The sequence below is a fragment of the Elephas maximus genome, chromosome 4 (genome assembly GCF_024166365.1).
Source record: "Elephas maximus indicus isolate mEleMax1 chromosome 4, mEleMax1 primary haplotype, whole genome shotgun sequence".
In the NCBI taxonomy this organism is placed as follows: Eukaryota; Metazoa; Chordata; class Mammalia; order Proboscidea; family Elephantidae; genus Elephas; species Elephas maximus.
The window spans coordinates 140,340,062-140,360,148 of NC_064822.1; the positions used below are offsets into that span (position 1 = coordinate 140,340,062).

The following is a 20,087-nucleotide window of genomic DNA, read 5'->3' on the forward strand; positions in this document are numbered from 1 at the left end:
TTTCTAACTCCAGGTCTTTGCACATTTTGTTATAATACTTTGTCTTCACGAGCCACCTTTTGAAGTCTTCTGTTCAGCTCTTTTACTTCGTCATTTCTTCCATTCTCTTTAGTTACTTTACATTCAAAAGCAAGTTTCAGAGTCTCTTCAAACATCCATTTTGGTCTTGGAAGAGTGTTCATATGGAAAATGCACTAAGGGATGTATGAATTCATGACACTGAGAGAAGACTTGAAAATGTGCAAAGTAGCTCAACAAGACTATATGTAGGAAAGCAATGGGTAGGCAGACATCAGACTTTAAATATTCTTTTTACCATTTTTTTTAGGGTATTGGCAATTTATTCTGGCTCTTTGGAGGATACATTGGAAACCCAGACCAGAGTCAGAGATACCAATTAGGATATTATAGCAATAGTCTGTTGGAAAATGGTAAGGTCATTAATTATGCAGTGGCAATGGGGATGAAGAGATGCAAGTGGTCACCAACTGAATATAATTTGAGGTTATGCAGCATGGGAAAATCTAGGTTTTTGTCCCTGTAGGTGCTTCCTTATTAAGTTAGTAGGGCACAAGTTGGTGATATACAACCCAAATATGCATAGCTGAGTAATTGATTGTCTGAAATCCAGACCTTACTTTGCTTGCCAAGCCATGCACCCGTGGAACTGACAAAAGTGCTTGCTTCGAAGCCCTAGAAGTAACCTCTATGTAATACAGGAGCTGAAGTAGGTTTGGTATAAATCCTACCAATAAAATGCATTTTCTGATCCTAAAATTTCAATTCTCAGTGACCCAAGAACAGTATCCAATATATCTTATCCCCAAAGCTAGGAAATGGTGATAGTAGATTCACTATTTGATAAGGAAAAAGGACTCAATCTTCAAGAACAATGCCATGAATCAGCACCTCACAGAATATGCCCCAACCAATTGTCTGACCTCCCCCAGGGCCTATAGAATAAAACCTAGTTCTCCTGTCTTGGAGGAGCAGGGGATGATGCCATAGCTTGTGTCACAAACTTCCTGGACAGGGGCTGCTTTTCTCCAAGTTTGTATCATTCTCTCTGGCAGGCCCTTCCATTTGCCCTCACCAAATCTTGGGGTATTGATTTCTGCTATAATATAAAAAGCTCCTTGTTTGAGAGAAAGGGCTCTCCATTTATCAGTCTTTCTTTGTTACTGAGTCTTACATTCTTCTCTTGTTTATGTTATGAGCCTTTCAGCTACTGTAAACCCTCTAATTCCTGTCTGCGCCAGAACTCAGTGACCTCTCTCTTGCTCTCTCCTGCTCTGCCCTGACCCTTAGTTATGGGTGTGCCCCAACTCCAGTTTGCCTGTGTGAAGTGAGAGATGGCCTATCTACCAACCACTGCCTTATCTTTAAGCCTCACCTTTTGTGAATCCTTGCTTCTTGCTGGGTGGGACACAAGGTAAACCTGGGTGAGGGATTCTGGTCCAAGGTCAGCAACAAAAAATCTGTGGACTAAAATACTCATCCAGTGGGGGGGGGGGGGGAATGGAAGTAGGTAAACCTGGGTGAGGGATTCTGGTCCAAGGCCAGCAACAAAAATCTGTGGACTAAAATACTCATCTAGTGGGAAGCAGAAATCAAATGGAAGTTACTAAACAGAGCTTAGGAACACAGACATCAGGGGGTAGGAAATGAAGCAGTGCACTGTGAGCAGCTGCCAATGTTGTAAACATAAAGATAGATTGGGCAAAGCATCAGCAAGAGGAGACTGCTTGAGGGATCTCTGGAAACTACACCTGGCCAGGGTCATGTCTTCAGCTACTCCTGCTTTTCACGTTCCATCCTGTTCCTCTGTTAAGACTTCATGTGTCATTCTTGCATTTTTTTCTTCCCTTTTATATTCATACATACAATATAAGGAGACAGCAGCTGGCTGTTTGTGCTAGTATATCTAAATGGCCATTTTGAAAGTGTGCCAGACAGGATCTGCTGCAAGTGTTCATTGTTACTGCTGCCATCTGTTGTTCCTCAGTGCTGGGATGTGAATTTCCTGGCAAATGTCTCTCTAATTCTGAACTATCTTTCACCCCCTGCTAGAGATATTCACTCACTGGAGTGTCTTTTTTAGGGAATGTTCTTTACAAAGGCATTGTTCTAAATGTTTTAAAATAGAAGAATCTGGAATGTTTTTTATCATAACACATTTTATATATCTCCAAGCAAAAATATTTCTTCATTGTTAATAATATTTCCCTCTTAAAAGTAAAAACACTTTATTGTATTCTTGGTACTTTAACGTATGCTGTTTCAAGTAAGATAAACAACAGATTTCTGCTTTCAGCCTTATTCACAGTTAGCTCTGTAGCTAAGTTGTTGAGCTTTATCTAAAAGCTCTTTTATTTCTACATAACGTTTCCCTTTTCACTCACTTCTGAAATTATAGTAATTTGGGTAATTCCATTCTTCTGAAAGAGATAGCTAATGCCAAAAGTATTTCAAGCGATAAAGGTTTTTGAGAGGGGAGACAATTTAGCAGAGAATTACTAACTGTGATTGCTACTTATTAAGTAAAATGCCTGTAACTAAATGATCAGATACAGAAAAGATAGTCTGAACCCTCAAAAGTGAGAATTAACCATTTTCTAAAATAAGCTAAAAATTGTCTGTACAATATCTTATTTATTTCAGTATTCTCAGTGTCTGCCATAATGATGGCACTCAATAAATGTTTGATGCAATAATGAATAAAATATGCATAGTAATCATTTTTTAGAATAAAAGCTAAATATCTATTCTTTGTTAAGTTTTTAAAAGGCTTGAATTCTTAGTATATATTTTTAAGATGTGGTCTACCTCTTAACAAGTCTTTTTCATATCTTTACAATAGTTAGAACAGCATGATATTGCTATAAAACTGAGCAGATAGATCAGTGAAACACTTTTGATAATCACTAAAAAGACCCTAATATATATATTATCACTTAAGACTTGATAAGAAAATCATAATAACAACTCAGAGAGGAATAAAAAACCAAAAAAAAAAAAAAAAAAAAGAACCCCATTGCCAAGTCTGACTCATAGCGACCCCTATAGGATAGTGTAACACAGCCCCATAGAGTTTCCGTTGAGTGCCTGGTGGATTCTAACTACCGTCCTTTTGGTTAGCAGCCGTAGCACTTAACCACTGCTCCACCAGGGTTTCCCAGAGAGGAACAGTTATCAATAAATGATTCAGAAGAAATTGACTACTTGTTTGTTAAAAAAAAAAAAAATGCTCATGCACACACACATAAACACACATACACACTTTCAGAAGTATATGACTAAAACTAAGAAAAGTAAAAACCAAGCGATAGACTGGGAAATTTTGTGAAACATTTTTTTTTTTTAATATATGAAAGCTAATACAAATAGACTATTTTAACTCCATTTGGAAAAATCCTCAAAGGACATAGAAAATTTATGAAAATGAAAATAACTAATAAACCTATAAAAACTCACCCTCACTTATAATTTGATAGATGCAACTTACAACTACAATGAGCAACTGTGTTCATGTGTCAACCTTTTTGGATTACTAAAGGAAACCACTTTTCCTGCAAATACTCAGGGTTTTGTGAGACTGGCACCCTGATATAACTGAGAGGAGTAAAAATGGACATGTTTTTCAGTTGTTCCAAATGTTTATATACTGTGAGTAGCTAATTTTCTTTCTAGGAATTTATCCTAAGAAAATAATCATACATCCAACACAAATATTTATATGCAAAAATATTCATTAAAGTATTATTTATAGTAGTCAGAAGAATGAGAACACATATGTCTCAAAACAGAAATGGTTAAATATAGAATACAATAGGATATGTAGTCATGACAAATAATGATTGAGAAAAGTTTTAAGGACATTAAAAACCATTATAACATAAAGTAAATGAGATAAGGTACAAAAATTGTCAGTAAGATCTTAATGAGGTAAATAAGTGTGTATATGTGCAATACATCCAGAAAATTCAGCAATGTGCTAATGGTGCCTACTTCTGGGTGTGATAACAGATTATTTAAATTTTGTCTCTCTTACCTACTTCTGAACTTCGCAGATTAAGCAATGACCTTGTATTAGTTTTTATATCTATATAGATACCAAGCATTCTTCAGGAATACTTGAATGAATTTTCACATGTATCATATGTTCCATTCTCACTTACCACTCATAGAAGATTTTTAAATAACTCATACATATTTTACCCATTGTTGTTGTTGTTAGGTGCCGTCGAGTCAGTTCCGACTCATAGCTACCCTGTGTACGACAAAACGAGGCCCAGTTCTGTGCCATCGTCACAATCATTGTTATGCTTGAGCCCATTGTTGCAGTCACTGTGTCAATCCATCTCGTTGAGAGTCTTCCTCTTTTTCTCTGACTCTCTACTTTACCAAGCATGATGTCTTTCTCCAGGGACTGATTCCTCCTGATAACATGTCCAAAGTATGTGAGATGAAGTCTCGCCTTCCTCATTTCTAAGGAGCATTCTGGCTGTACTTCTTCCAAGACAGACTGGCTTGTTCTTCTGGCAGCCCATGGTATATTCAGTATTCTTTGACAACACTATGATTCAAATGCCTCACTTCTTCTTCCTGTCTTCCGTATCCATTGTCGTGCTTTCGCATGCATATGGGGCAATTGAAAATACTATGGTTTGGGTCAGTCACACCTTAGTCCTCAAAGTGACATCTTTGCTTTTGAACACTTTAAAGAGATCCTCTGCAGCAGATTTGCTTAATGCAATGCGTTCATTGATTTCCTGACAACTGCTTCCAGGGGCTTTGATTGTGGATCCACGTAAAATGAAATCCTTGACAACTTCAGTCTTTTTTCCGTTTATCATGATGTTGCTCATTGGTCTAGTTGTGAGGATTTTTGTTTTCTTTATGTTGAGGTATAATCCATACTGAAGGCTGTGGTCTTTGATCTTCATCAGGAAGTGCTTCAAGCCCTCTTTGCTTTCAGTAAGCAAGTTCGTGTCATCTGGATATTGCAAGTTGTTAGTGAGCCTTCCACCAATCCTGATGCCACATTCTTCATATAGTCCAGCTTCTTGCATTATTTGCTTAGCATTCAGATCAAATAAAGTATAATGAAATGATTCAACCCTGACGCACACCATTCCTGATTTTAAACCATGAAGTATCCGCTTGCTGTGTTTGAGTCATGGCCTCTTGGTCTATTTACAAGTTCCATATGAGCACAATTAAGTGTTCTGGAATTCCCATTCTTCACAATGTTATCCATAATTTGTTATGACCACATAGTCAAATGCCTTTGCAGAGTCAATAAAACAAAGGTAAACATCTTTCTGGTATTCCCGGCCTTCAGCCAAGATCCAGCTGACATCAGCAATGATATTCCGTGTTCCACATCCTCTTCTGAATCCGGCTTGAACTTCTGGCAGTTTTCTGTCAGTGTGCTTCTGCAACCACCTTTGAATTATCTCCAGGAAAATTTTACTTGCATGTGACATTAAGGATGTTGTTCAGTAATTTCTGCATTCTGTTGAATCACATTTCTTTGGAATGGGCACAAATATTGTTCTCTTCCAGTCAGTTCTTCCAAATTTCTTGGCCTAGATAAGTGAGCACCTCCAGCATTGTGTCCCTTTGTTGAAACATCTCTATTCATGGAGCCTTGTTTTTTGCCAATGCTTTCAGTGCAGCTTGGACTTCTCCCTTCAGGGCCATCAGTTCCTGATCATACGCTACCTCTAAAAAAGGTTAAACGTTGACCAGTTGTTTTAGGTACATTGACTCTGTGTATTCCTTTTATTTTCTTTTGATGCTTCCTGCATCATTCAATGTTTTGCCCATAGAATCCTTCAAAATTCAAACTTAAGGCTTCAGTTCTTTCAGCTTGAGAAATGCAGAGCTTGTTCTTCCCTTTTGGTTTTCTAACTCCAGGTCTTTGTAAGTTTCATCATAATATTTTGCTTTTTCTTCTCCAGCTGCTCTTTGAAATCTTCTGTTCAGCTCTTTTATCTTATCATTTCTTCCTTTTGCTTTAGCTACTTGACATTCAAGAGCAAGTCTCAGAGTCTCTTCTGACATCCATTTTGGTCTTTTCTTTCTTTTCTGTCTTTTTAATGACCTTTTACTTTCATCATGTATGATGTCCTTGAAGTTATCTCACAACTCCTCCGGTTTTTGGTCATTAGTGTCCGATGCGTCAAATCTATTCTTGAGATGGTCTCCAAATTCAGTCAGGTTGGATATACTCCAGTTCATATTTTGGCTATCACAGACTTGTTTTAATTTTCTTCAGCTTCAACTTGAACTTGCATAGGAGCAGTTGATGGTGTGTTCCACAGTTGGCCCCTGGCCTTGTTCTGATGATATTGAGCTTATCCATCATCTCTTCCCACAGATGTGGTAGATTTAATTCCTGTGTTTCCCATCTGGTGAGATCCACATGTATAAACAAAAAACCAAACCGGTTGTCATCAGGTCAATTCCAACTTATAGCAACCCTATAGGTCAGAGTAGCACTGTGCCATAGAGTTTCCAAGTAGCGCCTGGTAGATTCAAACTGCCTGATGACTTTTTGGTTAGCAGCCGTAGCTCTTAACCACTACACCACCAGGGTTTCCTCCACGTGTATAATTGCCAATTATGTTGTTGAAAAAAAGGTATTTGCAATGAAGAAGTCATTGGTCTTGTAAAATTCTATCATGGGATCTCCAGGATTGTTTCTATCCCCAAGGCCATATTTTATAACTACCTCTCCTTTTTTTCCAACTTTTGTATTTCAATCACCAGTAATTATCAATACATCTTAATTGTATGTTTGATCAATTTCAGACTGCAGAGGTTGGTAAAAATCTTCAATTTTCTTATCTTCGGCATTGGTGGTTGGTGCATAAATTTGAATGTTACTCACATTAACTGCTCTTCATTGTAGGTGTATAAATATTATCCCATCACTGACAGCATAGTATTTCAGGATAGATCTTGAAATATTCTTTTTGATGATGATCTCGATGCCATTCCTCTTCAATTTGTCATCCCCAGCATAGTAGACCATATGATTGTCTGATTCAAAATGGCCAATACCAGTCCTCTTCAGCTCACTAATGCCAAGGATATCAATGTTTTTGCATTCCATTTCATTTTTGATGACTTCCAATCTTCTAGATTCATACTTCATACATTCTGATTATTAATGTATGTTTGAGTCCCACTTTGAGTCATCCCAGAAGTTTGACTCTATCCACATCATTAAGGTCAGCTCTACCTTGAGGAGGCAGTTCTTTCCCAGTCGTATTTTGACTGCCTTCCAACCTGAGGGGCTCATCTTCTGGCACTGTGTCAGACAATGTTCTGCTGCTATTCATAAGGTTTTCACAGGCCAGTTTTTCAGAGATAGACTGCCAGGCCCTTTTTCCTAGTCTGTCTTAGCCTGGAAAATCTGCTTAACCCTATCCACAATGGTGACCCTTGTGGTATTTGAAATACAAGTGCCAAAGCTTCCAGTATCACAGCACAGCAACACACAATCCACCACAGTATGACAAACTGACAGGTGCATTGTGAATTTTACCCATAGCAGCATCTTAAAAATGAATATTGGAATAAACTAGCAAAACTGCCATAAGCATTGTTCCAGTAATATGTTTAAACAAGATAATTTTTAATAAGATTATTTTATCTGTCTTGTTATTTCAGCTCATATAATAAAAAAAAAAAAAGTTTCTTATCTTTCTCATGTCTTTGAAAACATAAAAATTTGCCTGACTCTATAATTCATTTTTAGCTAACATCATTTATTACATTTAGCCAAGTCTACCTAGGGCTTTTACCTAGGGCTTTCTTTTACAAAGAATAAGAGCTTTTCATTTTCTGTTTATCTAAGCCTATCTGATGCCACAATAGAATAACTGTAAATCTTCATTATTTATTTTCTAGAAAAAAGAAAAGGGAATGGTAGGTCAGCACATAAAGTTTATTGATTGCTTCCCTTACATAAAACCCACACAGAGTTAATGTTAGTCTCTATAAATATTGCATAGACCGACAGAGCATCTTGTATATCCTAAAAATAATGAAAATGAAGAGACTCTAACCTTATATTTACATGGATTGCTAGTTTATTAAGACAGACAGTTAAGGTATGATGCAGTAAACTCATATAGGCTGTCTTTTCTATGAAAATAATAGTACTAAGTACAAATAAAATATGGGTTTTATTAGTTTTCTATTGCTGCCATAGCAAAGTACTACAAACTGTGTGGTTTTAAATAATTGGAATTTATTCTCTCTGAGTTCTAGAGGCCAGAAGTCTAAAATCAAGGTGTCAGTTAGACCATGTTCCCTCTGAAGGTCCTAGGGAAGAATCTCGCCTTGCCTCTTCCTAGGTTCTGCTGGTTCCTGGCAATCCTTGGCGTTCCTTGGCTTGTAGCTGCACCACTCTGATCTCTGCCCAAGGAGTCGCGTAGTCTTCTTTCCTGTGTCTCTCTGTCTGTCTTTACATATCCTTTTTATTAGGACACCAGCCATTGGACTTAGGGCCTACTCTAATGGGGTTACTATGAGTTAAAAATGGATATGAGGGCACCTAGCAACAACTAATCCAGTATGACCTCATTTTAACTGATTGTATCTGCAAAGACCCTATTTTAAATAAGGTCATATTCTGAAGTTCCAGGTAGACATGAATATTTAGGGGGCAGACTTTAACCCAGTACAATTGATTGGAATTATGTTTTTAGACCTCCTGATGGGCTTTTTTCCCCTTTGCTTTCCAAAAGTTCCTTTCATGCCTCTATTGCTGGTGGGCAGCATGTGAGAGATCTAGAGTTCTTTTTTTTTTCTTTCACAACAGCCGATCCTGTCATTTCTACCTCAAAAATATATCTTGAAACTCCTTTTGAAACCTCCTAGTCATAAATGGATGACTGTCACAAAAAGCCTTTTCACTGAGTTCAGCACTTCCACTCAGCTCTAATATATTCAGAATACTAGAATAATACTCTCAAAACATGTATCTTCTCATGACATTTTACTACTTCATGCTATTTGATGAACTTCTGTAGTGTTTCTAAGAAACTCCAATTTCTTACCATTGTCTGTAAGAGTTGGAATTGACTCGATGGCATTGGGTTTAGTTTGGTCTATAAGATCTTCCAGGAGCTGGTCCTGGTAACCTTCTCTGTCTCAGTACTTTATTCCTTTCCCTTTCCTTCCTCTTCACTAGTTGCACTGGCCTCGTTTCAGATCCTCAAATATGCCAAGTTCCTTTGCTTCCAGGTCTTTGCACTTGCTATATCCTTTATTGCTCTTCCTCTCAACTCTTTCGCAGATGGCTTCTCTTCACCTTTCAGTTGTCTTCTTAATGTCTATTTATTTTACCTTTTCACAAAGGTGGTTCTTTTTCACCCCAACTTAATAGGTCCCTTTCATTGATTCCCTTTCACTTCAGCCCACTGATTTTTACCATAGTTTATAATTCTATTCACATTTTAGTGTTATAATGAGTGAATGAATCACAGATTAAGGGTATAGCATTTGACTATATAAGACTAGATCATTTATTTATTTATTTTCCAAAAATTAAAAACCTGTCATGGGCCAAATACTAAGCTAGGCCCTGAGACTGCAAGAGAAAGAAGCCACTGTCCTTGCCCTCACACACAATCCTGTGGCTGAAACAGCTCTGTAGGAAATAAATACAGCCAATGGAAGCAGAGTAACAGTAAACACAGAAGTGGAGGAATTGAAGTTTCCTTGGAAATCATGGAAGGATTCATAGAGGAAAACTTTCAAATAGATTCTAAATCAGTTACTCTACCAGGGTAAACCATTAATGAATGGTGGAAGGATGAAACATCTTTGAAGTTAGAAAGAACTTTCTTTTATAACATTTTATAGAATGAGATGAATTTATTTAATGTCATTTTTAGTATATTAAAGTTGATTTTTATTTAGTTGTGTGTGTGTGTTTTTGTTTTTTTTCAATTCAGAAGTCTCTTTTAATGACTCATTCTTTGCTTTTTGGTAGTAAAGAGAGTGTTCTAGGGAAATGCTGAATAAATCTTTGTTGAAATACAATGCAATTGCTTTCTATCAGTGATCCTGAAGTAATAGAGAATTTACACTTCCGTAATTACAATGCTCAAACTTGACAGGTAGATATTGTATTTGCTGATAAACAAGGTATGGTGTAGATCTAAATGGTCTTGTGTTCACATTGATTTAACATATTGCTACCAAACCCACCATCTGGAGAGTTAATTAGTTAATTCTCAGTATATGTATCTATCTATATATACTATATCATATAGATAGATATAGATATACTTTTTGCAAAAACAAAGAAAATAAAAACCCCAAACTCTACATGTAATTATGAATATTTGTTTACATTTATGTAAATAGTGGAAAACAAAGCTATTCTAGTATGCCATAGGATATTTTCTTAAGTAGTGCCTTTATTTTGTTATGCAAATGTAATCTGCTTTCCCCTTGAAAACAGGAAGTTTATCCAGAAGTTTTTAAGAAAGTAGTCTTGTAGATAGATAAGGTTAACTTTATTTTTTCTTTTTATGAAGCCATTATTTTTACTTTAAAGAAATATTTAGTATAATCCTAGAACTTTTACTGTATCATATATAATTATACTACTTGCCAATTTCTGGTTGAAGAGAACAGATTTTTTTCTCAGTGTATCGAGTGCATGAGACTTTTGACACTGGTCCTCTGGTGTGCCAGAGAAATTTTAGGAGGTTGTACTCCCATTTCTTTCATTCTCTTTATTTTTTGTGCTTCTGTTACATCACTTAGACCCGGAGAACCGCCCCCCCCCCCCCCCATTTAAAATATACACTTAAGAAATAAAGGAGAATTTCTTTTCTCGACTGTCTGGCCCTGCCTAAATACATGGACCCTATCACCCTATATGTTTGTTGAAAGTCCACAGATCTCAAACACTGAAATGGAGACTTTAATTATATTATCTCACTGATTTATCAAAGGCAAGCCTTACTCTGGAATTATGTGTAAATTGCATATCAACAGTGTTGAATTTGCTGAACAATTTTTAACCTTTTTCTTTCTCATACTTCCTATGTGTAGAACCAAGGATATATGAGCTTTAATTTAGAGTGAGGGGTGGGGTGGGGTGGAAAATTAGGACCTGTTTTAAAACCTGTCCAATAAATCTAAGTGGGGGCTAGAGGCCTTGGAAGTAAGTGGGAGTAGCATTCAGGAATCCAAGCCCAGTATACAATAGTTGATTCATGGTTGGTGACATAGTATCTAATTAGGTGATTTACTCTCAGCATTAAGAATTGGGTGGGCAAGTGACCATAATGACTGATTTATAAATTAGTTTTAATCGAGTACCTATTATGTATGAGGGACAATTCTCCAAGTTGGGAATCCAATAAAAACAAACCAAAAACCAAACCCATTGCCATCGAGTCTTTTCTATTCCACTCATAGTGACCCTATAGGACAGAGTAGAACTGCCCCATAGGGTTCCCAAGGAATGTCTCATGGATTCGAACCACTGATCTCTTGGTTAGCAGCCGTAGCACTTAACCACTACACCACCAGGGTTTCCGGGAATCTAGTAGTGAACAAAATATACAGAAAATTCCTACTTTCAAGAATTTTCATGTAGTTGTCTGACAATAAAAAGAATAAATTAATTATGTAGTATGTTAGATAACAGTAATTGATAAGAGGAAAGCATAGGGCTACAAGATAGGAAGTATACCTGTGGGGAAACAGGACCAATTTTAGATACAGTGCCTAAGGAAGGCCTCTCAGAGAACGTGATACTTTGGCAAAGATCTTAATGAACAAAGAGTGACACATGTTGGTACTAGCGGAAGAACATTATGCTGTTGGAACTCTGTTACACACATCTGGTACTTATTCCATAGTTTTCCAATAGCGTCAACCTTAAGAACACTCAGATTCTGACAAAAATTAAATATCCAGAGTTATATTTTCCAAATAACCATACAATATATAATTGAAACATTCCAAATAGCTGCAGAAACATTTATATGGCTATTTCTTATTTTAACTTTTAATACAACAAACAAAAAGCCATATCGTTTAAAGGTCAGAGCTGAAAAAGTATTCTTATAGAAGTCAGAAACAATGTCAGTAGATAGCATTCTCATGATTGTTTTTGTGGTAAGGCTGAAGCTGAGTAAATCTCAAACAATCAATAGTAAGCGTATTCTTTATTTCATTAATGGATAAACTGAATAAACTAGCAAGTTGAGACTGAAGTCACTCTTGAATGCCGAACATACAGAAATTGGTTGTTCATTGAATGGACATCTCTGTGTTTTACATTTACGTGTATAAGTAGAACAGTAGATCTTGAGATATGAAATGTCAAAGAGCCTGAACTGAATACTTGCCATATGAAGCCATATGAAGGGGCGTATACCAAAAAACAGAGTGTGTTGCAAAAATACCTACAAACGAGACTACCATTTTCCTTTGGAATCAGATTAAAGTCTACAAAGTTGCTTTAATAATTATTTAGTTAATATTTCAGAATTCTTCATCATAAAAAGTAGAAAACAGAAATGATCTTGAAGGTTTAGAAAGCAGACTACCTCTACCACAAAAGAACCTATAACACATTTGTTTTCAAGCAGGCCTTCCTAGTGTGAATCCAGGGCTGGACATAGGGGTATGAGTTACAAATTCACTACCAGATAAATAAAATTGATCTCTGGCCCCGTGGAGTTATTGAGCATTGAAAATCTGAAAACTAAAAGGCATGCCCAAAACAATCATTTTCGTCTTGTTTTGTTAGTATAATGTTAGTAATACTAGTGTATATTCAAATAGTAGTGACTAATTGGGTTAATTGGCTACAGTTTTTTTTATTATTATTTACATGCAGTACAATTTGTTTTCTATGTACAGTTTTGAGTTTTGGCATATGCATTGAGTCATGTAACTGCCACCCAATCAGGATACAAGACAGTGCAATCATTCCAAAACATTCCCTGATACAGTTTCTTCGTAGTTGAATCCTCCCCCATTCCAAACCACTGGCAGTCACTGATCCGACTTAGATTTTTATGGCTTTGTCTTTTCTAAAATGTCACATAAATGAAATCACACAGAATATAACCTTTTGGATCTACCTTCTGTCACTAAAAATAATGCATTTGTAATTCACCCATGTTGTTACATGTATTAATAGTTTATTCCTTTTAAAGTAAAAAGTGTACTAGGGTGATTTTTTTCACTGCCTGATAGTTGTTAACATCTCTGATTATTAGGATAGATTTCTAGAGTCTGTTCTGGACTTAAATATTAGGACAATGTCATCATCAGAGGCGAAAGAGTATTTTTCTGTTAGATATGAGATAAACACTAGCATTTTGTTAATGCATTAAAATATTTAATTATATTAAAAAAAGAGTGGGCATATAGATTTGAAGTAAAAAATTAAAAAGGCTTTTTTCACTATTGACGTAAACATGTATGAAAAATGCAAATAAATTGATAACAAAATCTATTAGAACTAATTAGTGAATTTAACATCATAACATACAAAGTCCACATTGAGAAATCAATTGTAATTTATATACTAGCAATAAAAAATTGGACAATAGATTTTAAAACATATCATTTACAATAGCATCAAGCATCAAAAACCATGAAATACTTAAAAACCAACCAAACCAAACCTGTTGTTATCAAGCTGATTTTGACTCATTAGAGATTTAATATGTATGTATATCCTCCACACTGAAAATCACAAAACATTGCAGAGATGAATTAGAGACCAAAATATATGGAGAAATACTTCTTTTTTGTGCATTGAAAGACTCGGTAAGACATCAGTATTTCCTAAATTGATCTATAGATCCAATATAATCCCAGTCAAAATACTGGCAGGTTTTCTGTAGAAAGTAACAAGGTAATTATAAAATGGAAATGGAAATGCAAAGATTTAGAATAGTTAAGAGAAATTTTTTTAAAGCTGTAGGATTGATTTTATCCAGTTTCAAGACTTACTGTAAAGCAGCAGTATTCCAGGCAGTGTGATATTGGCAAAAGGATACACAAATAGATCAATGGAACAGATTAGAGAATCCTGAAATAGAAACACACATATGTGATCAAGTAATTTTTGACAAGATGTCCACGTAGTTAAATGCAGGATAGAATTTTTTTTTTAAAGAAAAGATATTGTAAAAACCCCATATCTATAGATAAAAAATAAACCTTGATCTATAATGTAAATTGAATACAATAATTAATGAGAAATGTACCATATACTTAAAAATAAAAATCAAAAGTATTATAAAATTCCAGAAGAAAACATGGGGAAAATCTTTGCAACCTTGGGTAGGCAATGGTTTCTTAATAGGAAAAGAAAAATGAACTCTCTGAAAAATTGATCCTTTTCACTCTATCAAAATTATAAACTTCTGCCCTTTGAAAAATACCATTAAGATAATTAAAAAGCCAAGCTACAGCATGACTGAGAGAAAATATCCACAAAACAGGTATCTGACAAGAATTTGTATACCATATATGCAAATAACTCTTACAACTCGACAGTAAGAAACCAAACAACACAATAAAAAAAAGTGGACAAGAGATTTAAACCTGCACATCACTAAAAGAAAATATTCAAATGGCTAATAAACACATGTAAAGATGTTCATCAGCACTAGTGATCAGGGAAGTGTATACTGAATTCACGATAAGGTACCACTGCATATCTACTAGGCTGGCTAATATTATAAAGATCAAGTTTTATGAAAGATGTGGAGCAACTGGAATTCTCGTAATTCGTAGTAAAAATACAAAACTGTTTAACCACTTTGCAAAAAGAGTTTTCAGTTTTTTACATACACTCAGCATATGACCCAGCAATTGTACTCCTAGGTATTTATTCCTAGAAAAATACAAATGTCCATCCACAGACTCGTGCATTAATGTTCTTAGAATCTTTATTCATAGTATTTGAAAGCTGGAAACAACGCAAATGCCTATCAACAGGTGGTAGATAAACAAATTGTGGTATACCCATATAATGGAAAGCTGCTCAGAAATATAAAAAGGAACAAACTGAATAATTCTGAACTATTTGTAAATTATATAATTCTTATGTAAAATGTAGAATAGCTGATTATTTGACCCTAAATTTTCTGTTAAATGTAAAATATATCGATAAGATATACAGATTTGTAGTTTATTGGGCTGTCCTAGATTGTTGAAAAAAATTCAGTGGAGTGATAAATCTGTAATTTGGAGGAGACAGAGTTGCCCGTTTATGAAGAATATTGTCAAGCACTGTTAGCATATCTAATGAAATTAAAAATAAAGATAGAGAAAACATTTTGATGAGATTGGAGACCTACAACTCAGAACTAATTATGCAGTAAATTATAATTCTTTTGGTAAAAAAAAAAAATTCCGTGAAGCTTTTTAAACTTAATTAAATGTGTCACAATAAACAGGATTAATTACATCCTAGCTAGAAAGGATTCTAATATTTGCAAAATCAAAGATGGAAGTCATGAAACTTTAACGTTAGGAAAATAATATTGTCATCGATCAAAATTTGTTCTTTCAAGATTGCTTAGCAAAGAAATATGTTGAGCAAATTTATATAAAAATCCGCATTATTGGATTCAATTGAATATAATATTGGATAGAAGCAGCCTTTTCGAAAGTAAAACCGTTTCATTAATTTAACAGACATCAACCAGCCATGTATTCCACAGTATGTGCTAGAGCTATAAAGATAAAGAAAGCATAGTCCCTGACTTCAAGAAATTCAGATTACCACCAAGAAGGTAGACAGCACAAAATCATGATAGAAAACTCAAGAGGTGATAAAAGCTACCACAGAAAGATTGAAATAGTACCTCATTTTGTGATCACTACTGCAATATCTCAAACACAAAGGGATTTTTCAACTCTTCAGAGTAGACACAGTTGCTCTGCCTTGCCACACATTGACTTCTATGACAACACTTACCATTTTATAATATAATCATTGGTTTATATCGTTGTCCTTCCCAGTGAACACTAAGTTCCTCAAAGAGAGGAACTATGGTTTATTTGGAATGGTTTATTTATCATACGGGGAATAAGAGGAGATATTCAGTAATAGTTTTTGTGGGTGGGATGGGCAGTGAGGATGTGGAACAAAAGGGTGGCTATGACACATGTAGATGAGAAGAATTTTAAAGGATTAGAGACAACTTGACTGAGAATGGAGCTGAGGGAGAAGAGCGAGGCAATAACACCAATATTTTAAGCCAGAGGAACTGATGAATAATGTCAATAACTGCAAGGGAAAAATTTCTAAGTAGAAATTATATAGACTAGACAGAATTAATTTGAGATATTGACAGGTTACTTTAGAGAAACTATCCAGTATGCAGCAAGTATTAATTTAGTAGTAGGAAAGAAGTCTGGATTAGAAATATGAATTCAGCTGTCAAAATCATGGAGGCGATATTGAAGTTTGGAAGACTAAATAGTCTCCAAAGAACAATGTCTAAAGTGAGTTCAGAAGAATATTACGTCCTGAATATTGAGGAATCCGAAGGAATCCAAAAGAAGAGGAATAAGGAGAGGATGTTGAGGACACCGGTGAAGCTGGCAAAGAGTCTATATATGGTGTATTAAAAAAAGAAAGGGGTGAGAAAATGAGAGTCATGGGAGCATAGTGCTGACCAAGTTCTGGGGACATAATCCCTGGGTTCAAATCCCAGCTCCACCGTGGTGGGATCTTGGAAATGTTATTTAATCTGCATAAATTTCCTTTATCCTCTACTATAAAATGGGTGTAATAATAATGCCTGCCTCATAGAGTTGTTTTGAAGATTAGATATACATATTAAGTTCTTAGAAATGTAGGACACATAGTAGACACTCAATTCTTGGACGTTATTGACCTTCCTGAAAGCAATTTCAGAATCGTATTAGGAGGAAGACCTTGGTAGCCAGAGGAAGAAGGGAGAAATTAAGAACTTACATTGAGAATTTGAAGATAACTCCTTTTGGATAAAACAGGATTTCTAAGTACTACTGAGAAATCACCTGAGATCGGATACCTTGAACCTTTGGGTGTTGAATCATGACTTTCTTGTTTTTTTTTTTTCCAAAATAAGAATGGAGTAAAGCACGTCTTAATTAAAACAGGGTCAGGAGAGATAGGAAGCAAGGAGAACTAGAATAGAGCCCTGGTTAGACCATCAGTGACGTGCTCTTTTGGCTCCAGATCTTTAGACCATGTATCCTTTGGTAAAGAAGTCAGTGCAGTAAAAAACACAAGAGAGCTGTTAAAAAGAGGGAAGAGCTTCCCATTCTGGACATAAAAATTAGGAATCATCAGAGTTTCACATGCTGAAAGTATGGAAGATTGTGGTCAAAAAGTGGTATTTCAGAGTGGGAGATCTTAGAGTTAAAGCAGTTTGAAGAGATGTCTTTAAACCAACTAGAAATTTCAAGGGGTGGCAGGAGGTTTGATATGATTGAATGAATCTCAGTATTCAAGAATGATTGAAAGTAGTTGCTAACATTGAAGAAAGAAGAATGACTTTCTGGTTCTTTTTATTTTCAGGACAAAGAATGAATTCTTGTATGCACTGTGACTCCTGATTACTTTTTCAGAAAAAAAAAAAAATCAGCCGTAGTGTTATTCTTTCCTGAAACCATGTGATATTTATAGCAGTGTTTTCATTCATCCCAACAAATATTCCTTCAGAACCCGGATCTACTCTAGATGCTGATTCTTTTGAACTATCAGCTAAGATTACTCTCAGATCTATATTCAGTTCCTATAAATATGGTTTTCCCAAAATGGAAAGTGAGTAATTTTTCATCATAAATTAAAAGGAAGGAATAGTCTTTCTAATGTGCGTTAAAGGTTGTGTGGAAATGTAGGTGACCTGCGTTGTGCATCCTGAGCTTCAGTAATTGTGGTTGCATGTCTTGCCTTTAGCTGGGATGACAGCAGTTCTGTGAGCAGTGGTCTTAGTGACACCCTCGATAATATCAGCACTGACGACCTGAACACCACATCCTCAGTTAGCTCTTACTCCAACATCACCATCCCTTCCAGGAAAAACACTCAGGTGAGCATTGCTTTATTGTTTTTTTCCAGGACTTCCACCAGTTTTTTCTCCAAATTATGTTATATTAGTTTAAAAGAGGGAGACCTCCAACCAGATGGATTAACATGGGCTGCAACAATGCACTCAAACATAGCAATGATTGTGAGGATGGTGCAGGACTGGGCAGATTTTGTTGTGTTGTGCTTAGGGTCTCTATGAGTTGGAGCTGACTCAGCAACACCTAACTAACTAGTTTAAAATATAATGCAACACCTACACTTGAAATAATTGTATACAGTGAATAAGGCAGGACAACTTGGACACCCCTACCCCTAAAATGTCTTTATCATAGGCTCCCCTAGAGCTATACCCTCAGAAGGTATGACATGCGCTGAAGCTTATTTTGAATCATCTAAATCAGATATTTTCTATTGATTACAGTATCACCTAGAACAGCCATATCTCTTTGTAATAGGGTTTTAAACAAACTCTACTAAGCATTTTAATAGTTTAATTTTGCATAAACCCAGTGCCGTCGAGTCAGTTCTTGATTAATTTTATATTGGCCTCTGAAATATAAGACTGGATCTCTTGTGAATGGTAAATCCAAAACAGATATTAATAATTAAGTTTTATTTTGTCTCACTTTTCCTTGTTCCATTTTACATAGGAAATCCATTCACCTCTGGGGTATTGAATTGGGGTTTTCTGCACATATTTATTCTGACATCCTCTAATATGTACAAGTTAGAATTAAGTGACTAAAATTAATAAAACTTAAGTAAGGCCATAGGTAAAAATAGAGGAATCTTTGGAATTGTTTTGAAATATAAAAATTAGTGCTGCTTCTTTACCAGTTATCTGAAAGTATATTCCAGTGCCTTAATTCACACTTCATAGATTCTTCTACATAAAGTTTTCCTGTAATGTTTTCTGTATAGCTGAAGACAGATTCTGAGAAACGTTCCACAACAGACGAGACCTGGGATAGTACTGAGGAGCTAAAAAAATCAGAAGAGGACCTTGACAGCCACGGGGATGGTGGTGGCAAATGGAAGGGTGTTTCTTCGGGAGTTCCTGAAGACTCTGAGAAATCAGGGCAGAAAACCCCCCTGTCAGTATCACAGACAGGTTCTTGGAGAAGGGGCATGTCTGCACAAGGAGGAACACCATCCAGGCAGAAAGCTGGAACTAGTGCACTCAAGACACCTGGTAAGCTTGTGGTTTGGCAGCTGTTACTTAAAAGTGTTTTAGTTTCTTGTTTTCATTCAGTCTTTGTTCTATTTAATAATTTCTCCCTTTTTTTAATGAAGTTCTTGCCCATGTAAGGGACCCTAGTGGCACAGTGGTTAACAGCTTGGCTGCTAACCAAAAGGTCGGCAGTTTGAATCCACGATCTGCTCCTTGGAAGCCTTATGGGGCAGTTCTATTCTGTTCTATAGGGTCGCTATGAGTCAGAACGGACTTGATGGCAATGGGTTTTTTTTTTTTTGGTCCATGTAGATTTTTCTATCTAAAATTTACATACTTTCTTCTAAAAGCCCGCATGAATATAACAATCTAGGCATCCCCTGTAGATAATTTGGGGCTACTGGTTGCACAGTGGTTAAGAGCTCAGCTGCAGTTCTACACTGTCCTATAGGGTTGCCATAAGTCAGAATGGACTCCAAGGCAGTGGGTTTGGTTTTTGGTTTTGGTGCCTTCATATTTTGCCACAGTCATTTCTGGTCATGTGAAAATAAAAAAAGACTACTTAGTCAATAACGAGATTGCTTTCATTCTGCCTTCCTGGAGAAAGTTTAGAATATTTATGTTAAGGATGCCACTGAGTTTTACTACAAACTGAGTGGCACTCACCCTAATTTAAAGTGTTGGAATGCTAGAGGTTTGAAACCCTGTTTGTGAATTAGGCTTTATAAAAAAATAAAGAGTGAAAGAATTCTGCTAAATGGTACTATCCTTTTTTTGAAGACTAACTACTTTTCAAATAGTGTCTAATTTTTAGAT

At 35.8% G+C, this 20,087-nt stretch overlaps 1 protein-coding gene across 13 annotated transcripts in view; it reads left to right on the plus strand.

Annotated features, from left to right (window-relative positions):
- NAV3 (neuron navigator 3) overlaps nucleotides 1-20,087 on the plus strand; it is a 937,562-nt gene that overhangs the window by 824,028 nt on the left and 93,447 nt on the right. For all 13 annotated transcript variants that reach the window (XR_007517283.1, XM_049883940.1, XM_049883939.1 and 10 more), the window contains 2 exons: nucleotides 17,969-18,101; nucleotides 19,022-19,292. Coding sequence is in view for 12 of the 13 variants with exons in the window: in XM_049883940.1 (XP_049739897.1) it covers nucleotides 17,969-18,101; nucleotides 19,022-19,292 (404 nt within the window). In the remaining variant the exon portion in view is untranslated. The remainder of the gene's footprint in view (nucleotides 1-17,968; nucleotides 18,102-19,021; nucleotides 19,293-20,087) is intronic.